Here is a 24149-nt window from a genome sequence, read left to right as displayed (position 1 = left end):
ATATCAATGTCACATTTATTTCTAGAACACAGTTCCAGTAGTGGGATTGAATGTGTGATTGAATAAGTGCACTCAATAACGTCCACAACGGTTTCGGACACCCAAATGGCTGTTCCTATTTAAAGTTTTTTGGCTTTTAGTATGAATATGTTAGCCTTACTGCTATCTATAAGCTAGTGTGCTCCAAAACAATGACAATATTCGCATTTAGAAGACCAAACCCAACGTTGAAAATTAAAATCAGGTTGATGTCAAAATCCAACGCCGGATTGACATTAATCTCCAACGTTGGACAGACGTTGTATTGTGGTTGAAAACGAAAATCTTGTTGACGTCAGAAACCAACATCATCCCCTGACTGACATTACTATTTTCTACTTAAGGACCTTGACAGAATTGTAGTGGAGTAAAAAGTACGATATTTGTCTTTCAAATGTAGTGAAGTTAAAGTAAAAAGTTTCCAGAAAAAAATAATACTCAAGTAAAGTACAGATACTCACAAAGTGTACTTAAGTACAGTACTCAAGTAAATGTACTTTGTTACTGTCCACCTCTGCCTGTTTGAATCCCTTATTCGTTGTTAATGTTCATTTCAACATTTACTAATACATTATGAAAAATTTTTAAGTTGTTTCTGCTAAGTAAGGGATAATCCATGTGCATAAAGTATTTTCCACCAATAAAATAATAGAGGCTCTATAAAAGGATTTCGTTAGTGTAACTTAAATTTGTTGCATTTGGACGAAATTAAATGGTCTCAAACATCTTAGCATATTATGTATCATTTTTCAACAAATCATTTCCAGTGCTGGGCCAGACCCAATAGGCGATCTCTTGGGGGACATGGATTTATCAAACCAATTTCAGTGTGTCGAATTAACTGCCTTGTGTGGTCCTAGCGCTCTCATTACATGTATTCTCTAGAGTAATGAAACACTTGATGGATGTATACAGTATCTTCTCAGGGTGTGTTTGGGGAGGGTGTTCTCATCTAGGGTGCCAAATGATATCAATTGATATACTAGCCTCTGCCAAGCCAAGATTCAAGTAAACTAAAGGTGGTTTCATCATAGAATGTAACATTATGCAACCGAATATATCAGCAGCACATCAGCACTGTGTTCAGTGAAGCTCCCAGGAGTTTTACTAACTTCTTCAGGAAAAGAGTGCAAACAGGTGTGAGAAATGAAATTTTCTTGGAAGCTTCCTAAATCACTGTAATTGCCATAATACATGTGTACTTGTATTTCCAAGTGCTGTGTTGTGTACACTTTACTTGTACGTGTATTTTCAGATTAAGGTATTTTAAAAGCAGTAATCATAGCTTTGATTGTGCCCGGTAGTAATGATGCCCTTTCTGTATTTCAATGCCTCATGAAGAAGTACATTAGAAAGGCTGAACGGCTCCTTCGGGATGAGAGGAGACACTTTGAATAAGAATGTATGAGCCATAAATGAAAAGTACATGTAGAAAAACACATGAGTTATTATAATGTCTAAGTAAACAGGATATCCTTTGGATAGTTTGAAAATGAGCAAAATTCCCTCAGTACTCCATCTGGGTTTGAGGTATATTCGTGGGTTTTCTCCGGCCAAATTTTTACATTTTTTTCCGGTCCAATCAGCGAACAGAGGGAGTGGCTGACAACGATGACGTTGAGGTCATGTGCTAGTTTGAGTTGTAGGGTTACGTCACGACCAAACGTTAGCGATTGGTTATGGCAGATCCAGAGTAGCTCTGGGTAGATCCAATAGTTTTAAACTTCAACATAATACCCGCCTTCAAGGAAGTAAACGCTTGTCAATGGAGAGTGGCCAGACTCTCTGTACAAATTAAATATACGAGAGTCTGGTAGGACCAGGGTATGGTCTTCCCTCATTGCCCTGTGTTCTCCATCTCAATACCCCTCCTGCCCTCATCTGTTGGACTTTGTTTATTTTGTTATAAGGCACATAGTCGCTCCTGCTTGATGTGATGGAAATGTAAGGGATTTCTGAGTTTTTTATTTGCTTTTGTCTTGTGTGTCTTGCTTGTGTTCATTTCATGTTGGTTTTTCACGAGTTCTAGTTCTGCTTCCTGGGTTTGTTTTGCTTTCTATGGTTTCTTGTTAATTGTATTGTCACGCGCACCTGTTGTTCATTTTTTTAATTGGTTTTGTTTGTATTTAAAGTCACCATGAAATCAGATTTTTTTTGGCTAATATGTTCTCCTTAGCTAGTGTGTTCCAAAACAATGACAAAATGCACATTTAGAAAATGGAAACGTTCAAAATGTACAGTCTTTCACTTCCGTCATCAATGATTTTGATTACGTCACCCTGCACTTCAACTTCTCATACATTTTCTGTCCAATCAAAAGCTCTCTAGAATCTGAAGAGTCCCTGCATGTGCAAAAGGTCATGTTCAAGCTAGATTTATTACATTATAATAGTTGTACAGCGTTCTGTTCGAGTGTTGCATCTACAGAGTTGGAGTGGATTAATCTCTGAAGTCTTGCGAGTTAGGAGAAACTAACGCAAGCTTTGATACGGCAATGGAAAGTAGGTAGAAATGCATTATTGTAAATAATCGTGTCAAGGTGGATTAAGGTCATCACGCGGTAGCTTGGGCATAGAGTGCTAGAGTGCTAGAGTGTATTCAAAGTGCTAGAGTGCTCAGGTTGTTCAGATTGAGATATGTATCTCATGAGATATATGAGATATTAACTGTATCTTTTGAACTAAAGTCTAATTCTATTAAGTTGTTTGTTTATTAGTTGCGCAGGCCTGCGTTATTTAGTATTTTATTTGACACATATTTATACTTCCATTGAGAAATTGTGAATAATGAGTTCATTCTGCATTGCCTAATCAATACATTGAGTGAATCTGATCCATGACTCTGGCTTCTTTACCCCTCTCTAGTTACTGGACATTAATTGGGTAAATACTCCTCTAGGGTGATTTAGAACCGTAATAAGCGCATTATACAGCCTATAATGCAGTATCGCCCCCTACATTAAAAACAGACGCTGAAGCTGCGGCTGAAATTGGTCACTTGTTCGGTCACATATTTAGTATTTTCTACATGGTGAATAGTACATAGTGCACTATAACGATACAGACAGTGTAAATATGGCACATAGTGCACTATATAGGGGATTGGGAACAATTCAGACGGTGTAATAATAATAATAATAATAACAAATTTTATTTATATTGCACTTTTCTTATACCCAAAATGCTACAACATGTACAGTAGATAAAAAATAAATAAAAATAAAAATAAATAAATGCAGCAACAGGTAGAATACAATATACATCCAGTGTCTCCAATTAAGACACAAACACTATCTTAAAAAGATGGGTTTTTAACTGTTTCTTGAAACTACTTAATGTTGGGGCATTCCTAACAGTTAAAGTAAGTGCATTCCACAACCTAGGGACTGCCACAGAGAAGGCTCTTTCACCCATAGTTTTAGTCTGCAAGAAGACTGTTTAAGGAGAAAAGAGTTGGCGGAGCGGAGAGATCGAGAGGGCATATATGGCGTAATTAAATCACATATGATGTGCAGTTCCTTGTACAGCTTTATATGTTAAAATAAGAGTTTTAAAATCAATGCAGGTATGGACTGGAAGCCAATACAGGCCTAAGCAGGCCAGAGATATGCTGACGAGGAGTATGTGTAAGAACATGTGCAGCTGAGTTCTGTATACGTTGCAGGCGCTTAATAGACTTTGCAGGTTGGCCAAGATAAAGGGCATTACAATAATCAGCCCAATAGGTAACGAGTGCATGGACAAGCCTTTCTGCATCAGGTAATGAAATAAAAGGCCTAATCATGGCAATATTCCTGAGATGAACATAAATGCAGATTTCAAAATGCTCTTGATATGTGCTTCAAGTGTCAAATGAGAGTCAAAGATAACACCAAGATTGCAAATTTGAGATGATGGGAATACTACATTATTTGCAAGGTGTAAACTGAAAGTTCTACCAGTACAGGCAGCTGCAGGGGTCCCAACTAAAAGGACCTCTGACTTTGTACCATTCAATTTAAGAAAATTGTGGTACATCCATAATTTAATTTCCTGCAGACAGTCAGAGAGTGTTGCAGAGATACCTGTGATATTAGTTTTTGTGCTAATATATATTTGGGTATCATCGGCATAAAAGTGGAATCCCAATCCATGCTTTCTAATAATCTGCCCTAAAGGAAGCATGTAAATATTAAAAAGTATTGGGCCAAGGACAGACCCCTGAGCAACACCATGACATACCTGTCCGACGTTAGATTTATTGTTTTCTAAAACAACAAACTGGGTACTTTAAACCACTCCAACACTGTACCGGAAATACCAAGCCAAGTCTCGAGTCTCTCAATCAGTATAGAGTGACACACCGTGTCAAAGGCTGCACTCAAATATAACAGCACCAAGAAAGTAAAGGCACCAGAGTCAGCAGAGACAAGGAGATAGTTCATAACTCGGACCAAGGCAGTCTCAGTACTATGTCCTGATCGAAACCCAGATTGAAAAGGTTCTAAAAGCTCGTTCAAGGACAAGTGAGAATGAAGTTGTGACACGACAACACGTTCCAAAACCTTCGCCCAGATTAGCTATAGGCCTGTAGTTAGACCGATCAGACTGATTCTTCACGGCATGACGTCACATACATCAACATATGAAGCAGCCTCTATGAAAGACACTAGCAAACATTTCACCTGTGAATCATGGCAGAGTCGACGAAGAAAACGAAGAAAGTGCGGTCGGAAGAGTCAAGAAAAATAAAACTAGAAACTGAATACTGTGGTATTTACGACAGTAACGTTAAATACAAGTACTCCACATTGACTCTAGGGGTCGCTGTTTGACAAAACGGAAACTGCATAGTGTGCCTTTAAAATACAGATGACAGCAAATAGCAATCTAATCCACACAGTAATGTCCAAATAAGATTCAAGGCATTATGATGAAATGAAGATCCAGAGACACTGCTACACGGGACATGGTTAGATTAAATCCAAAGTGTCCGGGTAAATTCCAAAGTGTTATAATAAAACAGAACTTCTGACACGCTGTTGTCCAGGAAGATGGAGACACAAGGGAGTTAGAAATTCAGGCACACCACTAGAGTACACAGGCACAGCAAAGAGTGTTGTCCAATCCCAGTCCATGAATGTAGAAGCACGGCCAAATAACAAGGAATCCAACAATAAAGTATAGTAATAAATAAACAATAGAAAATAAAAAATACAGAGTGAAGAAGCGGCAGCCAAATGTGCCAGCGTTCTCTCCATCGGAATTGATGTGTGAAATAAGTGTAAATATGCTTTCCATTGGAGGAATGAAGTCTGGTTTGTCGTAAGTGTCACGTGAACCTCTGCAGCTTCGGTCCAGAGACACGACACAGAGCGGATCATATGAGCAAGTCGCAGAACAGAAAACGTATCCGACCCGTTTGAGTTCTGCACAGAATGTTGTATTTTAAAGCGATATGGAGGAGATTAGGAGGAGAAACAGTTCGAGATTAGGAGGAAACTGTGGCTTTAACGAACTCAACGGCTCTGGCCGAGCTTTGATATAAACAAAACGCTATTGGCTATTTTTAAAAAGGGGATGAGCTGTTCAAAATGCCCCGCCCTCTCTTCCTGTTTCAGTGGAAATTATGTCAACACATGAATAATGCTGCGTGTTTCAAGGCACTCCACTGGGACTTTAAGCTCTGTATTTCTTTCTATAGAAATAGGTCTGTATTTCTTTCTACAATTGTAATAGTTTTTTTTTCAACCCCCATTGCAAAATTTACAGACTTTAAGCTTTTTGCAATGAACAAATCAAACAAAAGTCATTGAAATAGCTCAACACATCAAATGTTTCAAGTGGTTTCCACAAATTCAACTGAAAATGCAACTTTTAATGACTTCTGCCATCTCATAATTATTCAACCCCTTAACGGCAAACATCTCTAGTACTTAGTAGAACAGCTTTTTAGTGTTCTGACCTGCTGCAAACGAGATGTATAACCAGACAGCAGCTTCTGGCAGCGTTTCTGAGGAATCTCAGCCCATTCCTCATGAGCAATGGCCTCCAGTTCAGTAATATTCTGGGGTTTACGTGCTGTAACCGCCGCCTTCAAATCCCACCAGAGATTTTCTATGGGGTTCAAGTCACTGGCCACTGTAGAATCTTCCAGGATTTCTACTGAAACCAAGCCTTGGTGGAGTTTGAGTTATGCTTGGGATCATTGTCCTGTTGGAAGGTCCGATGACACCCAATCTTCAGCTTCCTCGCTGACGGCAGGACATTTTCTCCTAGGTTTCCTGATACTTCAATAAATCCATCTGCTCTTCCACACGCTGCAGGTTTCCAGTGCCGGAGGATGTAAAGCAGCCGCAGAGCATCACGAGCCCCACCACGCTAAACTGTAGACAGAGTGTTCTTTTCAGCATATGCTTTATTCTTCTTCCTCCAGTATACCACTGATCCATAGGACCAAAAATGTCCAGTTTTGTTTATCACTCCACAGAACAGAATCCCAAAACTTCTGTGGCTTATTTTATTTATATGATTTTGAGCGCTTTTCTTGTGATTTTGGGTCAGTTGTGGTGTTCATCTTTGAGTTATAGCATGGAAACCGCATGCATTTAGTACACACCTTACTGTGCAAGCTGAAACCTCAGTGCCTGTTGTCACCAAGACTTGCTTCAGGTCTTTTACAGTCACTCTAGGTTTTTCTTAATGTGGTTGCAGTTGTTGATAGCTTCCTTTTTCTGCCCTGTCCGGGTAGTGTAACCACTGTTCCTTTAACTTTGAACTTGATAACTATTATGTCCAACGGCGTCTCTAGGAACATTTGGTGCCTTCACTATCTTTTTGTATCCTGTTTCTTGTTTATTCTAATATGATTCTGATCAGGGGGTTGAATAATTCTGATTACAACTGTAACTGCTGTGAATAGATCCTGCTCATGCCGTCTTGTTTTCAACCATGCTGACAATATTTGAATATTTCAATGTTTGTTTTGCTACCTTATAGCATATGTGTCCACACTTTATATTAACTACTTACATCATACAATAATTGTTAGGTTCAGTGATCTTATTGTGTTGATGTTGCATTGAAAAAGAATTGTGCTGCTATTGAGCTGGATACAGGTAAGGTTAGGACAGGTTTGCTGGTTTGGGTAGGTTTAAGGGTGGGATATATTATAAGGGAAGGTCAACAGTCTAGTTATAGATGTATTTACATAAATGAATTACAGCTGTAATTACAGTACATGTAGGTATTTTTTTAAATATCAGCACAAGGTAAAAACATGTACAGTTTGTACCTAATAAGTGCACTGTATCAAATGATTAATTTAAATGTTTGTACATTCGGTTACAGTTTAACTATAAGTTTAAGTACTGAGTAAAATCAAAAACATACTTACTATAGGGTTAGGATTAGGGTTTGGTTTAGGTTGCATGTAGTTATGTATAATAAAGTACAAAATGAAATGAAGGTTGGCAGGATCTAGGTGCAGCAGTTACTTTTAATTAGAAATAAACTCAAATCTTTACAAAAACACTCAAGAACATGAACAAAACAACCAACATAGTAATGACGATAGCAGGCAACTAGACAGGACTAAACACAGGGCTTTAATACACAGCAAACAGAGGAACTAATGAGACTATTTAACGGGACACTGAACAGAACAATCTCAATCAGTAACCAAGGAGACAAGCAGAGGATGGAGGAAGACTGAACTCTGTAACAAACTGAGTGACAAATGTGACAAAGATAAAGTGTTAATATACGTAGTAGTTAAAGACAAAATAAAGTGGGACTGAATGTGTATTGTTATACAGTAATAAGAATCTAATGAGAATGAACAGAGTACAATTCTTAAAGCATTTCTTTCTGTCAACTGTGTCATTCTGTTGTGTTTTTAGTTTCATTTTCAAGGACTTTTAGTTTGTTATTCATCATTTCATTTACATTTATATTTAATCATGTAGCAGACGCTTTTATCCAAAGCGACTTACAAATGGGGAGAACAATAGAAGCAGTTAAACTAACAGTAGGACAACAAAATGTAAGTGCTATGACCAGTCCCAGTTTAATCTAACGCAGTATATGTAAAAAAAAAAAAAATATTATTATTTATTTATTTTTAGATATAGAATAGAAGAGAATAGAAAGTGTTGGTATTAATCGATCAAGTGTTGCCGAAAAAGATGCGTCTTCAGCCGTTTCTTGAAAACGGCACCGGAATCATCAGTTTGAGTTGAGTTTAGGTAAAAGGGAGCAGAGCCAGTGGTCGTTCTGTATTTCCTGTGTTTCCTTTCTGTTTTAGTCTGTTGTCATAGAAACTCATATTCTCATTGATTATTACACACCTGTTCCTCATTTGTTCAGTAGTTATCTGTGTATCAGGGGCGTTTCCTCCAAAGAGGCAAGGGAAGCAGTGCCTCCTCAGAAAATTGGATGAGAAAATAAACATTAAATAGTGTATAAATCTATAAATCTATAAAACACTGTCCAACAGCGACACCAGCGGTTAAAGTTGCAGAGGAACGCAAAGTAAAGTTTTAACACACCGCTAGGTTTGATGGGGGGTAATTGAGAACGAATGGGGGAAAGTCACATGAAATGCCTCCATCGTGCTATGGTTGGATATGATTGGTTATGGTTGGATATGGTTGGTTATGGTTGGATATGATTGGTTCATGCGATAAAACCCACCTCTTGTTTTTGTGCACGTTCTTGAATCGTTCTGAATGAACAAAATGATGGGGTTTAATGGGAAGACTTAAAGGGGTGGTTGATTATGATTTCACTTTTCTAACTTTAGTTAGTGTGTAATGTTGCTGTTTGAGCATAAACAACATCTGCAAAGTTACTATGCTCCAAGTTCAAAGCAAAGGGAGATATTTTCAGTTAAAGAAATTGCTTTTTGAAGCTCCGCCCCCTGTGCCGGGAGCAGTAGCTCATTTGCATTTAAAGGAACAGACACAAAACGGTGCGTTATTGCATTTTTTTTTTTGTTTTGTTTTTTTGCAAAATTGGCAACTTTAACATGCTATATAAAAATATCTGTGGGGTATTTTGAGCTAAAACTTCACATACACACACTGGGGACATCAGAGACTTATTTTACATCTTGTGAAAAGGGCATTATACCACCCCTTTAATAAACAGTAAGTAAACACCTCAGCCACTGAGAAATCACCACTTTATGTCACATCAAAATCAAACTTGAAATGGATTTAAAACATGATGACTGGAGTATTTTTAGTGAGCTTGGTGAAATTAAAAGGTGCATTTTCGTCTGTGATGGTGTTTACCGAGCTTGATAACCAAAGAAAATAAGTTGACTATTAAAAAGAATAGCTGAATCTCAGTTCACAAATAAAATATAATGTTTAAATTGTGCCTTTATTATTTTGGAATAAATGTAAAAATTCTTAAACTAACTTGATGAGATTTATACTTGGTTTTCATCAATAGAACATTAATTACTTAATGTAAAAATACAAAATATAATTTATTTGGTTTCTCTTTTTTATGTGATGTTTATTTAAGCAGGAAGATGTGACAACATTCAGTGAAACTGAGAGATGAATTTACATTTAATTAATAAAAAGGACTTTGCCTCATTTCAGAAACCCACCGCACACCACCGCATAAATCCCATCAGTAATGCCATCAGTTCTGTCAGCTCACTGTCTGGTGTTGTCTGTGCTCTTTTAAATTGCCTTCATTTGTTTTGGATTATGCTCTTCAGTTTTATAAATAAAGACTATCTTCATCTTCAGTCTATCGAAGTCAACATGTTATTGCGAGATTCACCCAAACAGCCTACAGTTGATGCTAATGATGAACTATTGCTTTATTTGAAATGCAAAACTGTAAATGTCCCAGTCAGACTGGGATCAAGATACTGGGCCCTATTTTAACGATCTGAAAAGCAAGTGTCAAAGCGCAAAGCGCAAGTAACTTTGTGGGCGGGTCTCGGCGCTGTTGCTATTTTCCCGGCGGGATAAATGACTCTTGCGCCAGGCGCAAATCTAAAATGGGTTGGTCTGAAGTAGCTTCATTACTCATAGGTGTGGTTTTGGCGTAACGTGAAATAAACCAATCAGAGCGACATCTCACATTCCCTTTAAGAGCAGGCGCGCTTGTTCTAAAGCGGATTCCTATTATAACGGTGGATTTGCCAGACGCACGCCAGGAGCGGTTCACAGCCGAGGAGAGCAACGTTCTCATCAGGGACATTGGGGATGGAGAAACCCAAATTAACTTCGGTTAAAAAGGCGTATGGCTTTTATAATAAATTGTCTGTCTATCTATCTATCTATCTATCTATCTATCTATCTATCTATCTATCTATCTATCTATCTATCTATCTATCTATCTATCTATCTATCTATCTATCTATCTATCTATCTATCTATCTATCTATCTATCGTAATAATGTATGATTTGCAAAAAAGAAAACTGCTGCTTCTGTGTAGATGAGAGAATCAAAGTGCCGGTTGTGCACACGCTACATTGATTATGGCCAAGCATGCGCCCTTAAAATAGCATATGAATAACATGCGCAACGCGCCACTGACTTTAAACAATTTTTTCCTGGTTAGTGGCGCAATTGTTTTCTAAACCATCAAAATAGCATGAAGGAACGTTTGCGCCGGAACACGCCTCCTTTTTTGCGCTGAACCGCCCAGGGAGCGCAAGTTCATTCCCTAGTTTAGCGACGTGCTTCTGTGGAGGGAAAAGCGCGCTTTGTGCGGGTGCAAAATAGGAATGATACATGCGTTGGTGTACAAAGTCAATTGCACTGGGTGCAAGATAGGGCCCTATGTATTGTATGACATTATTATTCAGTCTCATCAAATTCTGTAGAAATTCTCGATTTAATCATTTGTTCCACAGGGTGTGGTGAGATACAGCTTATGCTAAGACTCGCTGGCCTTTAGCTTTAACAGAACATCTTCAACCTGTCAAGGCTTGAATCCTGGAATGCTGGTCTTCCTGAAACACAAATGTCTAAATCTTTTAATAATACAAAGCGAATAGTGTTCTCCCCGGACTTCTCACTGTTTATTATTAGGCACAGTGCTCAAGAAAATGTAAATCCCCTGTCAGGTTCATTAAAGCCACCTCTCAAGTTATTGAAATCGACCTAGATTTGTTTGACTACGCAGAGAAACGAAGGGTGCCGTTTTAATAACACGAAGCTGACACCTCTGCTTCCTCAGCTCTGTGTAACAGACTTTGATTTAAATAAGAGAATGTCAGCTATTGAATGCCCAGAAATCCTCGGAGACTGATGTTTCTATTATATTTTCCTTTGTATGTCTATACAGGTCATAGCAATCGCAATGGATGTTTTCACCGATGTGGACATCTTTAAAGAAGTGGTAGATGCCTCAGTCAGGGGTGTTCCTGTCTACATTCTCCTCGACCATAATCACTTCAAAAGCTTCCTCGCTATGATAGAAAAACAAGACATCCAACTCCAAAAACTCAGGGTAAGTGTCCATATTCTGCTGTATATTAATGCACAGGTCACATGCTGCATTCAAGTAAAGTCAAGTCAGAATCTAAATGTCCTCCATCCCAAGGAAAAATGCATCGTTACACTTTATTTCGATAGTCCACTTTAGACATTCTACTAACTGTGTAACTGTGTCACCTAATTCTCATTATACTATTAGTAGACTGGTAGGGTTAGTAGAATAAGTTGACATGTATTTGCAAAGTTACTTATAGTCAGACTCAGTCGAGTGTCTGTTGAGGAGCATCACAATAAAGTGTTAGCAGATATTAAGCAGAGAGTCTACTAATACTCTAATGAGAGTTAGTTGACATGTAGTTGTAAAGTTACTCATAGTTAATAGAATTTCTAAAGTGGACTATCAAAATAAAGTTACCAAAAGCATAATTTAAAATATTAACAGTTTTACTTACATTATATTTACTAGAAAACAAAACAAACCCCTTCAGCTGATATATGGACAACAATATATATTTGTCCACCAATTAAGAATTAATTTCTTCGTTTTAGACAAATCGTGGCCATGTCGTACCAGTTCATTCCCTCATTTTGATTGAACAAACAAGGGGACAAATTAATACAGAGTGGCCACAATTTAGTAGAACAAGGGAACGACTTCTTAATTTGTGACCACAATCTGACTAAAACAAGAAAAAGCTGAAAAAAAGGGTTAGGGTAGTGAACTCTTGATTTGTGGCCACGATATATATGTATAGTTTTGTACATATGTCATGTGCGGGGCTATACATAAAATATACAGATGGATAAATATTTAAAAACACTAACACCTTTATGTATGCTTTGATGCAGTGGTAGGATTCTTGCTTTGCCGCATATACAACTATTAATAAACCAAGTAACATTGCTACTGCATATCAATGGATATATGTCAGAAAGTGTGGTGCATCTGGATGTGTGTCATCGTGTGATTTCACTGAAGCAGAGAGCAGACAGTGTGTGTGAGACAGGGACACAGTGTCTCGTTCTGCTCACGAGAACAAATACGCCACCTTTACCAAGGTTAATCACAACATCGATTGAGTACACTCACTAAAAGAGACGGAATGTGTGCACTGGATCAAAACAAACTGGAGCATACAGGAAATGCAAGGAATTGACAAACTTACTGTCAAAATGCTGTTTCAGATCATCTTGGCCCAATTTAATCCCTATTTACGAGACGAGAGACCATGAACAAATACTGATTTAGGTTGTTCAAGTAGTCTGGCTTATGAAATCACTTATGAAATATTTGGTTACAAGTTGTAAAATATACAGGCTGTAATATGCACTAATATTCAGGCACTTTTAATACATTGTATTTTTTGCAGTGCATTTCTAGCATATTTTTTTACAGTGATAGTGAGAAGGAATTTGAATGGGGGAACAAATTGGTATTGATTGTTTTAATTGACTTATTTTTTTCAAGTTTTGTGCACTAATGAAGAATAGTAATAATGCTTGCCAAAAAAATACTACTTATTTAACTGGTTTATGTTTTTGTTTTTTTAAATAAACAATTTTCTAAAACGTTTACTTCTAAATAATAAATTATCACTTGCATTAAATTAAATGAACATATTTATTACAGTTTAAATTTTGTTAACAATTCGTAAGAATGTTAAGAATTCAAATGAAATATTTTAGAGCGATAGAGAATGTTTTTTTTTTACTGTGAAAAGTATTGACCAAATCACCACGTGTTAAAGATGACAAATCATAGTGACAAAGCAGTCAAAAGATCAGAAGAGGAAAAAGAAGCAACAGCAGACACAACGGCAGAAACAGGGTCACAAGCTCAGTTCTTATAGCTGACCTCACACAAACATATTTCATCATGACCGAGCGAGACTCAGTTTACCCGAAGCTCCATCTTCAACCAAGCGTGTGTGCATCAAACAAGAGACAGACATAATACTAATATGAGAATGGAAACATAAAACTTGAAAATGAGAAGTATTGACAGCACTTCTGTTCTCTATGGCAGCATAAGAATGATGAAATACATCAATAAAACATCAGTTACACACCTACATTTGCCGCAACCATGCTAACAGGCTTTTTGTCTTTCTGAAAGAAACACTGACCAAAATCGCAGTATATTTGTGACCATATTGATTCAAAAGCCTAAAAATGCAGGTGCCAAAGGCAACAAATGAAATTTTTGTATATGAAGAGTTCAGATGCAAAAGCCTCTAAATGCCATCTGAAATGTTCTTATAGAATGATAATTTTTATCAAGCTTGTATATTTAAATTCAATAATTTCACTCAAATGACAATGAAGACTACCTATTAATTGCCATTTAAGTGAAATTACTGAACTTAAATATACAAGCTTGATAAAAATTATCATTCTATAAGAAAATTTCAGATGGCATTTAGAGGCTTTTGCATCTGAACTCTTCATATATATATATATATATATATATATATATATATTTGATTTGAGTGTGTGAACAGATTTCTTCATTTATCTGCATTATACTCTTCTGACTGATAGCTGAGGCTGATTTCAGTTTTAAGATTTGACTGGCATAACACATAACCAGAAAAACAAAACGTCAACAGCAGTCTGCAAACCTGTCATGCGGTTACTCTTGTTTTTTTACAGAGCTCTCCTATCTCTCTCTTTTATTCCTTTGTTTCAGTGCGCCAAAAGAAATGAAAGTTGTTCCCAGTGAGTCATTCTTTGAGAAACTTTGAGAAACATATACATTATTGAAATTAGAAACTATTTTCAACTGAAAACTGTTTTTGCTCTTTGTAAGCAAATCATTTACTGCTTCATTCACATCTTTCTTGTGAAGTGATGAAGCCTGGAAGTGATCAGGAGCCATGTAAAGAAGCTTTGAGCTGGAAACACTGCCCCTCCCTCTTCTTCCCAGAGGGTATTAACTATTATTATATGAAAAACAAGAGGCAATTATGAATTTTCTCACCACACCTCACTAAGGGCCATCATCAGAGCATTTTTATGCGACTGACATTTATGCTATGAATAACTCAGTACATTCAAATGTCTCTTAAAAGGTTAGTTCACCCAAAAATGAAAACTCTGTCAGTAATTACTCTCCCTCATGTTGTTCAACCCCGTAAGACTTTCGTTCATCTTCAGAACACAAATGAAGATATTTCTGATTAAATCTGAGAGCTGTCTCACTCCTTCATATGCTTTCTATGGGATCGAAACTTGCCGGCCCAGAAAGTTAGTAAAGACATCGTTAAAATAGTCCAAATGTCTACAGTGGCTCAAGCTTAAGTTTATCAAGCGATGAGAATACTTTAAGTGCGCAAAAACACACAAAAATACCGACTTTATTCAACTCTTCATGTTCTTCTGTGTTTCTCTGAGTGAGTTCACGTAGTGTAACAGCGCAGCGCTTCTGGGTCGTACGTCAGAACGGAGGCTCACTATTGGCCAGCATCACACGCATCACTCACATGACCAGCGTCGGCCAATAGTGAGCCTCCGTTCTGACCCACACAGAAGAAAATGAAGAGTTGAATAAAGTCGTTATTTTAATTTTTAACTTAGATGTTTTTTATATTTTAGTTGATAAACTTAAGGTTGAGCCACTGTAGTCACTTGAACTATTTTAAACATTGTCTTTACTAACTTTCTGGGCCGGCAAGTTTCAATAACAGAGAAGCCTATGGAGGAGTGAGACAGCTCTCAGATTTAATCAAAAATATCTTAATTTGTGATGAACGAAATTCTTACGGGGTTGAACAACATGAGGGAGAGTAATTACTGACAGAACTAACCCTTCAACAGCACAGCAACAGCTACTGAAGCAGATCCTGATTTCTATGCTTGATTTACTTTGTAAAAAATTTACGTTTTAAGTATCTCTCTAATTTCTCGCTCTTGCGGGAGGCAATTTTTCACAGCAGCCAATCAAGCTGGCAACAGACTTTCCTCACTGTAGACCCAAGAAACTTGGATTTTACAGTTGCACACAACATGCCCACACGACATGTGTTGTTTGGGTGTGCAGATGTAGTCAAACAGAAGGGACGTACACTTTAACAGCCTTGTCGCTTTAGCAGCAGTGATAAGAACTAACCTTTGGCTTCAACAGACAGGATTGCTGTCATTATCTTTGTTTGCAAAGCAGTAATGAGGTTTGTTTGCCTGTCGTTTTTTTTTTGTTTTGTTTTTGCTGAACAGTGTCTCTGTGTAATTTATCTTAAAATCAACATGAGACACTAAATACAACATGAGCAAAACAGGATATGGGGGAAAAATGTTGGAGGGGACTTTATTTTATCTATTGGGAACTGACCGGATGAAAACTCTATCTCATCTCATCTCAAATAAACATTTCTGATGTCAGCAAGAAGGAGAATTATTACAGAGGCAGTAGTCTGAGTAGGCAAACCAATTGTCAGAGTCATGTTTAGTTTTGGCATTATTAGTTCCCTGTGTGTCTGATTAATTACTCTGTTCACCTGTTGTCTAATTAATTATTAGTCCCTTGTTGGTTTAGTATAGTCCTATGTTTCCCGAGTTTGTTTGTCCTGTGTATGGTAATGTTGAGGTGTGTGTGACCCATTTTCCTGCGTGTTCCTGTGTGAGTTTTATTAGGGGCCAAGCACCAAAGGTGCGGAGGCACCTATTGTATCTGTTCTCCCGTTCTTATTATTATTATTATTCCGCTCTTGGAGTCTATGGCAGCCCATGCCGACAAAAAGTTATGGAATTCAAGTTGATTCGTCAAACCGTTTTCGATAATCGCTTGCGAAAACAGATGTAAGGCTGTATCTCCACCAACGCTTTATCGGATTCAGACCAAACTTGGTACATGTCATCCCAACCATGACCTGAGGCTACATGCTGCGTTTCGGCGCAACACCACCTACTGGTCCGGAGATATGAAAAATAGCTATTTTTGCTTATGACTTCTGAACCGTTTGTCCAAAAATCATAAAATTGGTCTCGTTAGATTCAGGGCAACATGCCGAGTCGACTGATATCCAATTTTACCATATCGGCCATTTTGACTGTCGGCCATTTTGAATTTTGTGCTAAAATGCTGTTTTTTAAGAACGCATGAACGGATTGTTAAGAAACTTGGTATGGGTCATCAGCACGATGCCCTGAAGGGGCGTGAGAAGTTTCGAACCAGCGCCACCTTGTGGTCAAAAGTTATAACAACATTTCCAAAAAGGCTAATAACTTTTGAATACATCGGCCTATTGAAATGCCTCTGGTCTTAATATATTCCTTGGGTCAAGCCGAGAACATAGACACCACGTTTACCTTATTTGGCCGAACTTCCTGTCCGCCATCTTGATTTTCATTCAAAACCTACTTTTTCGAACTCCTCCTAGACCGTTTGTCCGATTTTCACCAAAATTGAATCGTATCATCGCCAGACTGTGCCGACTAAACTTGATGGATTTTGTGTCGATAGACAAAACTGTTTTCGTATAGCGCAGCAGCAAAGTTCACAGTAAAAAATTTCTAACCCTCCCAAATCAAACATTTCAAGTGACCGATAACATCTAAATTTTTCAATTGGCCCAAGTGAAATTCTTGTTGCAATAGTCTGTTAACATTGGCTCAATGAGAAATAATACGTCAGACTAATTGAAAAATTTAGATGTTATCGGTCACTTGAAATTTTTTACTTGGGGATGTAATTTTTTTTTACAGTGTTGAGGCATGATGCCAAAATGACTATTCAGGCTTTATCTCTGCAATGCCTTGATATATTGACACCAAACTTTGTATGTGTCATTGTCACTTCACTCTGACCACATCACATCAGTTTTGTAACTGCGCCCCCTATTTGTCAAAAGTGATAATCTTAAGTGATAATTTTAAATTACTGTTTAAATGATTTTTCAGTCATTTCGCCTAAAATCCTCTTTAAATGTCTTTAATTGCTCATTGTTGCAGTTGGTCTGACAGCGATATTATTAAAGACTGTTTTCCTGATTCCTTCGTCTTCGTGCATTACTTATATATAACCACCCGTGACACCAATCACGTTTTCATGCTTTTCATAGTACACCAATCATACTTTTTTTAATAATAATTTGAGAAATCTCTTAAAGCTAAACTATATTTAAAACTCTTAATTACATTTGAACACACAGGCTGTGGCACTGATATTTCTGCTGTACAAAATAATAAATGTGCTATATAATTACATTGGACTTGACTTATGTGTCTTCGTAACTGTTCATAACCAAAATGTAATATGTATTTTTTTTATACAATGTGCATCAATGAATCATGCACATTAACAGTAGGAATTTGAGTAAAAAAAAAAAAAAAAAAAAAAGTTAAGATGTTATTTCACATTTACATTTGCTTGTTTTCTTGCTAAAAGTTATCTACAATTTTTTTTCTTGAATGCAGAATATAAGGATACGCACAGTGAAAGGCCAAGAATACCTTTGCAGATCTGGGGTAAAGTTCCACGGAGCAATGGAGCAGAAATTTCTTCTTATTGACTGCCAAAAGGTGTTTTATGGATCATACAGGTGAGGCGGCATTATTTATTTATTTATTTAGCTGAACCAATAAATGACTGATTGTAAAACAGCAAGCAGTGGCAGTGTTCCCATATAGATGCCCTCTAAATAACTGCACGCCTATCTCACATTTACATTTATGAATTTCATTGCATTAGATTAAAAAAGAAAATCAAACCAAGCTGCATATCGATGTTAGTACTTTCTTCAGAACTATAAGAAAGTACAGTTTCTTATAAAAGAATAAGAAAGTATAAGAAACTATATACTATAAGAAAGTAAATATAAAGTTACACCTAAAAATTTATATAACCCGGGTTCCCCGAGAAGGGAACGAGACGCTGCGTCATGGCGTTGACGCTATGGAAAAACTTCCGCGTGAAGCATGTCAACACACGCCATTCTCATTGGCCGAACGACTGGATGTCGTGACGTAGAGAAAGTGCGTCACAGAGTCCATAAATAGATGCCAGAAATGAGCATTGACAGATTCTAATTGTCTGAAGAAGACACACAGGTGTAACCGAGGTGTGGCAATGCAACCCAGCATCTTGTTCCCTTCTCAGGGAACCGTATTACATTCGTAACCTGCGATGTTCAAAGAGGAACTTCGACGCTGCGTCATGGCCAAGCTGCAACCTTCCTGTCTCTCTCTTGAATCCAACACGGAAGGGACTAATCCCGCCTTTTTGCCCATTTTCGTTTATCCGGGAGTGACACGCTAACAAGATGGCCGGCTCCGCCCTCTTTGGGCTTAAAAAATGCTCTTCAGAAACCTACGGGTGATGTCACGGACACTTCGTCCATATTTTTTACAGTCTATGGTCATGGCGTTGACGCTATCAGAAATTCAATATCAACGTCGCCACACTCAAGATAACAGAGCCCACAAGGCTGTGTATGAGCTTGTTGAGTGCAGACTAGACTTGGATCAACCCTGAAGGACTCGAGTTCCTGGGGTTGAATCCACATTTAAACTGTAGAATCTGGTGAATGTGTGCGGAGAACACCACGGAAATCCTGTAAAGATGCACCCCTCGCAAGAACTTAAGACTCTACACTCCTAGGGAGTGGGTGCTGATGCCTAGAGGCGAAGCCATCCTGCGTGCCTCATAGATGACAGAATCTGAAATTCAATGCTTAATACGCTGCTTGGTGACTGCATTACCTCTATTGTGACCACCTAAGCATCAGAAGCTGAGAGGATCTACGCCACTGGCCTGAGCGGTTGCACGAAGGGCGAGATCTGTGGCACATTTGGTGTGAGTCATCCGCCGAAATAAAGCGGGGCATGGTGTTAACCCTGACATGTTGAGAAGCTTGTCTCCTGACTTATGTCACACACACACAGGATTGAAGGCAGACACATGCTCTAACATACGGCTTCTGAAGACAAAGCAGCCGCCGACACACATTTCTGGCGTCTATTTTCGGACTCTATGACATCACTACGTTCGGCCAATCAGATTGGCGTGTAGACACCAGCTCACGCGGAAGCGTTTCCATAGTGCTATAGTTACACTTCGAAAGGGAACCTAATTTTTGTTTTCTGAAATTGTGCATGTTTCTTTAAAATAAATTGCACGTTTTGAAATGATTATATAATCCTAAACCATTTTTAAATGGGGCTTTAGTGACCAAATACGTTTCGGAACACTTTTTTTATAAGGACTTAACTTTTTATGCTTAACATTCAGCACGTCAACAAACACATGGTGTCAATCAAATGGCTGGCTTTCAAAGAGCATTTATGATGCAATTATTTACAGCATACCCAAGATAAACTGCATTCCAAAGTATTTGCATATATGGCCAAGGCTGAGTTTAATTGCTGTATTAATCTTCATTTCTCGTTTGGCAGCTTCATGTGGTCCTATGAGAAGATCAACCTCAGCATGGTTCAGGTTATAACAGGCCGTTTAGTGGAGACTTATGACGAGGAATTTCGGACGTTGTACGCCCGATCAACAATCCCAGCTCCGTTTCAGACTTTCAGCGTGAACCAGAGTGAGATGGAGCCCAATGGCAAAATGGATGGCTATTCGATTCATTCCACCAACCCCTTTGAAAGGAAACATCATTTAAGGCACACACTTGACGCTGTTTACCGGCAAGCCTGTGAAAGGAGATCAGGGATTTCGCCATTGAGAGAGGTGGAAGAAAGGCCGATTGTTACACCTCATGCTCGATTCCTTCAAGACACATCAGAGTTTCACAAAAGACACAGCTATGCGGGTGAACGTCAGGAGCCGGTATATCTGTCGAAATTGTCCAAGTTTGGCTCTAGTAATTGGAACGTGGCAGCAGAGAGCAGCCGTTACAGTGGTTTCTCCAACAATGTGGACAACCAGTATGAAAGTTACGTCACCAACCCGGTGTTCAGAGGCTCAAACATGCGGCAATCGTACCATGGCCACGACAAACAAATTCTCAACATGAGGCAAAACATGCCCAGTTTAGCAAGTACTTCCAAGTCTTTCCTTCGGACGTGGAGGTTAGAGTCTTACCTCCAAAACCATAATGATGCACCTTATGGAGAGAACCACGATTATCTGGACCAATACGAGGATAATAAATTGGCTCCTCTGCAACACTCTCGCATCAGGTCATCGGTTGTTTTCACGCCCACCATACCGGAACAACCAGAGATGAACAGCTACTCCAATAATTCAGCGTCCTCCAACCACGATCCAGCACGAATTCAGCCAAATGCTCAGATTTATTCTTCATCACACTGGAATCAGACAGCACAGCATGATGACATCATGCTAAAAAGGCGCAGTTTACAGATTTTAGAAAACTCAGGGAGTAATGCAACCTATAGCTCCGGAAGGGATGCAATATATGCAAGTTTAAACCGAGCCAAAAGTAGATTTCCAAACACTGAGCAAGAAGACATATACAAGAGGCACAGTGTGGCCGATCCCAGGTGCAATACATATAACAGTGACACAAACGGGCCTTCCAGCTACATGTACGCATCTTTACCTAGAAAACAGAGAAACTGCAATCCGCCTGCACAGGAGAATCCCAAAAATCAAGCGTATACTCCAAATTTCAAAGAGGACCAAAGGTCCGTCTCACATCATGATTTCAAAAAGGCAGATGAGAGCACAACTACCTCAGGAAACACATGGCAAGATCCTCCTTCGAGAACTGTGTCCGCATCGCTTCTGGACCAAGAGGACAGTCCGCCTTCAAAACCAAACAGTGTATCATCACAACGCTTCTTGAAAAGGAGCACCAAGAAAATAAAATCCCTTCTAAACATCCCACAGAAGGGGGACGGCTCACCGAAAGGAAAGAATGCACAAAGTCTTAAAATGGGAAGCAGCACGGATACAATTCTCTCTGATTATGATGACACCGTGGGAGACAATAAACACCATGGAAGCACTGCCAATTCAACCAAGTCTGTTGAAAGCATCCGACTGAGGCGAGCTAATGGGAAGATCCCTGGAGATGAAGGCCTGGCGGGAGAGACATCTGCGCCTCGCTTTAGCACTGAAGAGCTTCATCCGCCTCACCCACCTGCAAGTGCAGAGACTTCCAACACACAGGAACAATCCTCGGTTATTGCTCAGAAAGAGAAGACAGACTCGACACTAACAAGATCAGATCCATTGCCAAAGCAACAAGTACCAGCAAACAGGCTGTATAGCAGATTTGAGCCGCTTTACTCATTTGAAGCCAGGCGTCCCACAGCGGGCCAGCCTGACTATGTGTCTCCACAGAGCCACAGAGTAAGTGAGAAAACAAGGAATACTGTCTTTTTAAGAACACAACCAATGAATGACCATAACACTTATACAACACAGGGGCAAGACAACAGATTCGGCCGGTTCATTCAAAGAGTTGGAAATTTATTACACAAGAATAAGTACTGAAATTAATAGTGAACTGAGCTGAGATGTGCACCACTAGACTGGCCAAATGGATTTGCAAACATTGCACAAATAATTGTTTTCAAACAGTTTTCTACCATTCACCTTCCATTGGTCAGACTAACAGATCGTCCTGCCTCTGACTTATGCCATTGATTGAGCCAAGCTTGTTAAGTCAGACCGGTTGGGATGCTCGTGCTTGAATGGTTTGTTTAAATTGGCTCTGCGTATTTAACTCAGATAGGAGAGAGTATCTTCAGATCCAAAAGTTGACACACTTCAGCTTAAGTAGAACAGTGCTGTTTACATGCGCCGGTGTTGAAGGTTTGCAATATAACTGGTGAAAAATACTGCAAGGACTATTACACTGTTACTTTGTAGTAGTATTTTTCACTTATGGTACATTTAAAAGCATGTCTGGAGTGGGGATATGGGCCGATTGGCTTTATAATTTCTATCACTTGAATGAAAGCAATTATGAAACATTATCTGAGAACAAAACCTCTAATTTGGTCTGATTAAAAGCTTTAGTCAATCATCCATACAACCTTAAATTGCACTTCAGCTTGTTCGAACACTCTTCCAAAATAACCCAGATTGTTGTTGTTTAATTGACATTGAAATGCTGGAACAAATGCAAGATAAATAAATGCTGGTTTGTGGGTAATTGGTGCTTAGATATCTTTAAGGGTGACTAAAAATACTGGCATATACTACACTGGCTTTGCACTATATATAGGTCATGATTTTGTGTTTAGATTGTGTTATGAAACTGTTTTTTATTTAAAAAGTGAACATGTAAAGTATATTGGAAAGGACAAACAATATAAAAATGCCATTCTCAATATCGGGTCTTTTTTTGTAAACACTATCACTGTTGCCTGTAACCTAACAGGGTACTTTACCAAATAAATTAATGGTCATGAAACTAATTTGACTTAAAACTATTGTATGATGTGAGAAGAAAGAGGCCATGAAGTGCTAAATGAAATACTGTCATTTTACTACAAGACAATAAACGTAATATTTTGACCTATATGAGTTGACAGGCAGCAAGTAAATTGATTACAGCTTTAGTTAATGTGGTCACTAGTCCTGAACTTTATACTGACACCTATTGGTGAGGATTAAGCATCACACAAAGGCAAAAGAATCTGGTCATGTGACAATCCACTGAGGCGGTTTACGCCAAAACCCAAACAGCTTCATTTCATGTGCACATCAGTTTAAGCATATACTGTATGTCCAATTTGCGGTTACACTTTATATTAGGTGTCCTTAACTACTACTATTATTGTGTTCATTTTGTATTGTAAAACATTTGTGCTGTTACTGCACTGGATATGGGTACGGTTAGGACAGGTTTGCTGGTATGGGTGTAGGTTTAAGGATGGGTTATGGTATAAGGGAAGGTAAACAGTGTAATTATAGATGCTATCTACAGCTGTAATTACATGCAGGTTTTTATTTATTTTATTTTTTATATATAAGTACAATGTAAAACATGTACACAGGTAGTGCATTGTATCAAATTATTATTTTAAATGTTAGTGCATAAAGACACCTGATATAAAGTGGGACCAAGTGTAGCCTACTTTTAATTTCTTTAGAGGTAAAACATTTTGATAAGAAAAGTGCATCTATTATTGTCTATAATCTTCATTATAAAGTCCATTTGGGGAAAAAGCTGAATGATATGAATGAAATTGAATGATCTATTTTAAGCTGAAACTGTAGTGCTTTAGCAGGTGCATTATTCACATTATTCAACACTCTCAGGACATTTTGTATTTTAAGATTTGACCAAAAAAACATTACAGCACATTTCACATTACACATGGTTTTTATACTTTTTTATACAGTTATACTTTGTGTTTAATCTAATCTTTAACCATACTAATAAGTAAAATTACTTAAGTTAAACATCACAATTGTGTTTCTTTCTTCTTCTTTTTTTTATTGCTGATGTAAATGTTGAACTCTCTTCTCCTGTTTTCTATTCTTCTGCCACCCAGAATGAAGCACAGCTAAAAGGTTTGTTTGAGTCATTTCTCTTTTAGTGAGAAATTGCCTTTACTTTTGCCAAAATGCCAATTATTATTATTATTTTTTTTTTTTGCTATCATAAAACAAACAACCAAGCTCAGCCCAGGTGAGAAAAAGTAATAGAAAAGTAACGTAACGCTTGACTGACTCAATATTTTAATGCATAACTTTTCTTTCTAAAAAAAGAAAGAAAAGACAAGCC

The 24149-nt window shown here is 38.1% G+C and overlaps 1 protein-coding gene across 1 annotated transcript in view; it reads left to right on the top strand.

The window, feature by feature from the left end:
- Nucleotides 1–22939, top strand: part of fam83b (family with sequence similarity 83 member B) — a 36831-nt gene extending 13892 nt beyond the window's left edge. Inside the window, exons 3-5 of the mRNA XM_082153889.1 lie at nt 11339–11503; nt 17902–18026; nt 19879–22939. Of these exons, the coding sequence (XP_082010015.1) occupies nt 11339–11503; nt 17902–18026; nt 19879–21904 (2316 nt within the window). The 3' untranslated portion in view covers nt 21905–22939. The remainder of the gene's footprint in view (nt 1–11338; nt 11504–17901; nt 18027–19878) is intronic.
- The last annotated feature ends 1210 nt before the right edge of the window (nt 22940–24149 follow it).

The sequence above is a fragment of the Leuciscus leuciscus genome, assembly GCF_965113295.1.
Source record: "Leuciscus leuciscus genome assembly, chromosome: 22".
In the NCBI taxonomy this organism is placed as follows: Eukaryota; Metazoa; Chordata; class Actinopteri; order Cypriniformes; family Leuciscidae; genus Leuciscus; species Leuciscus leuciscus.
The sequence above is the reverse complement of the archived record's forward strand: the minus strand, read 5'-3'. Positions and strand labels throughout refer to the sequence as shown.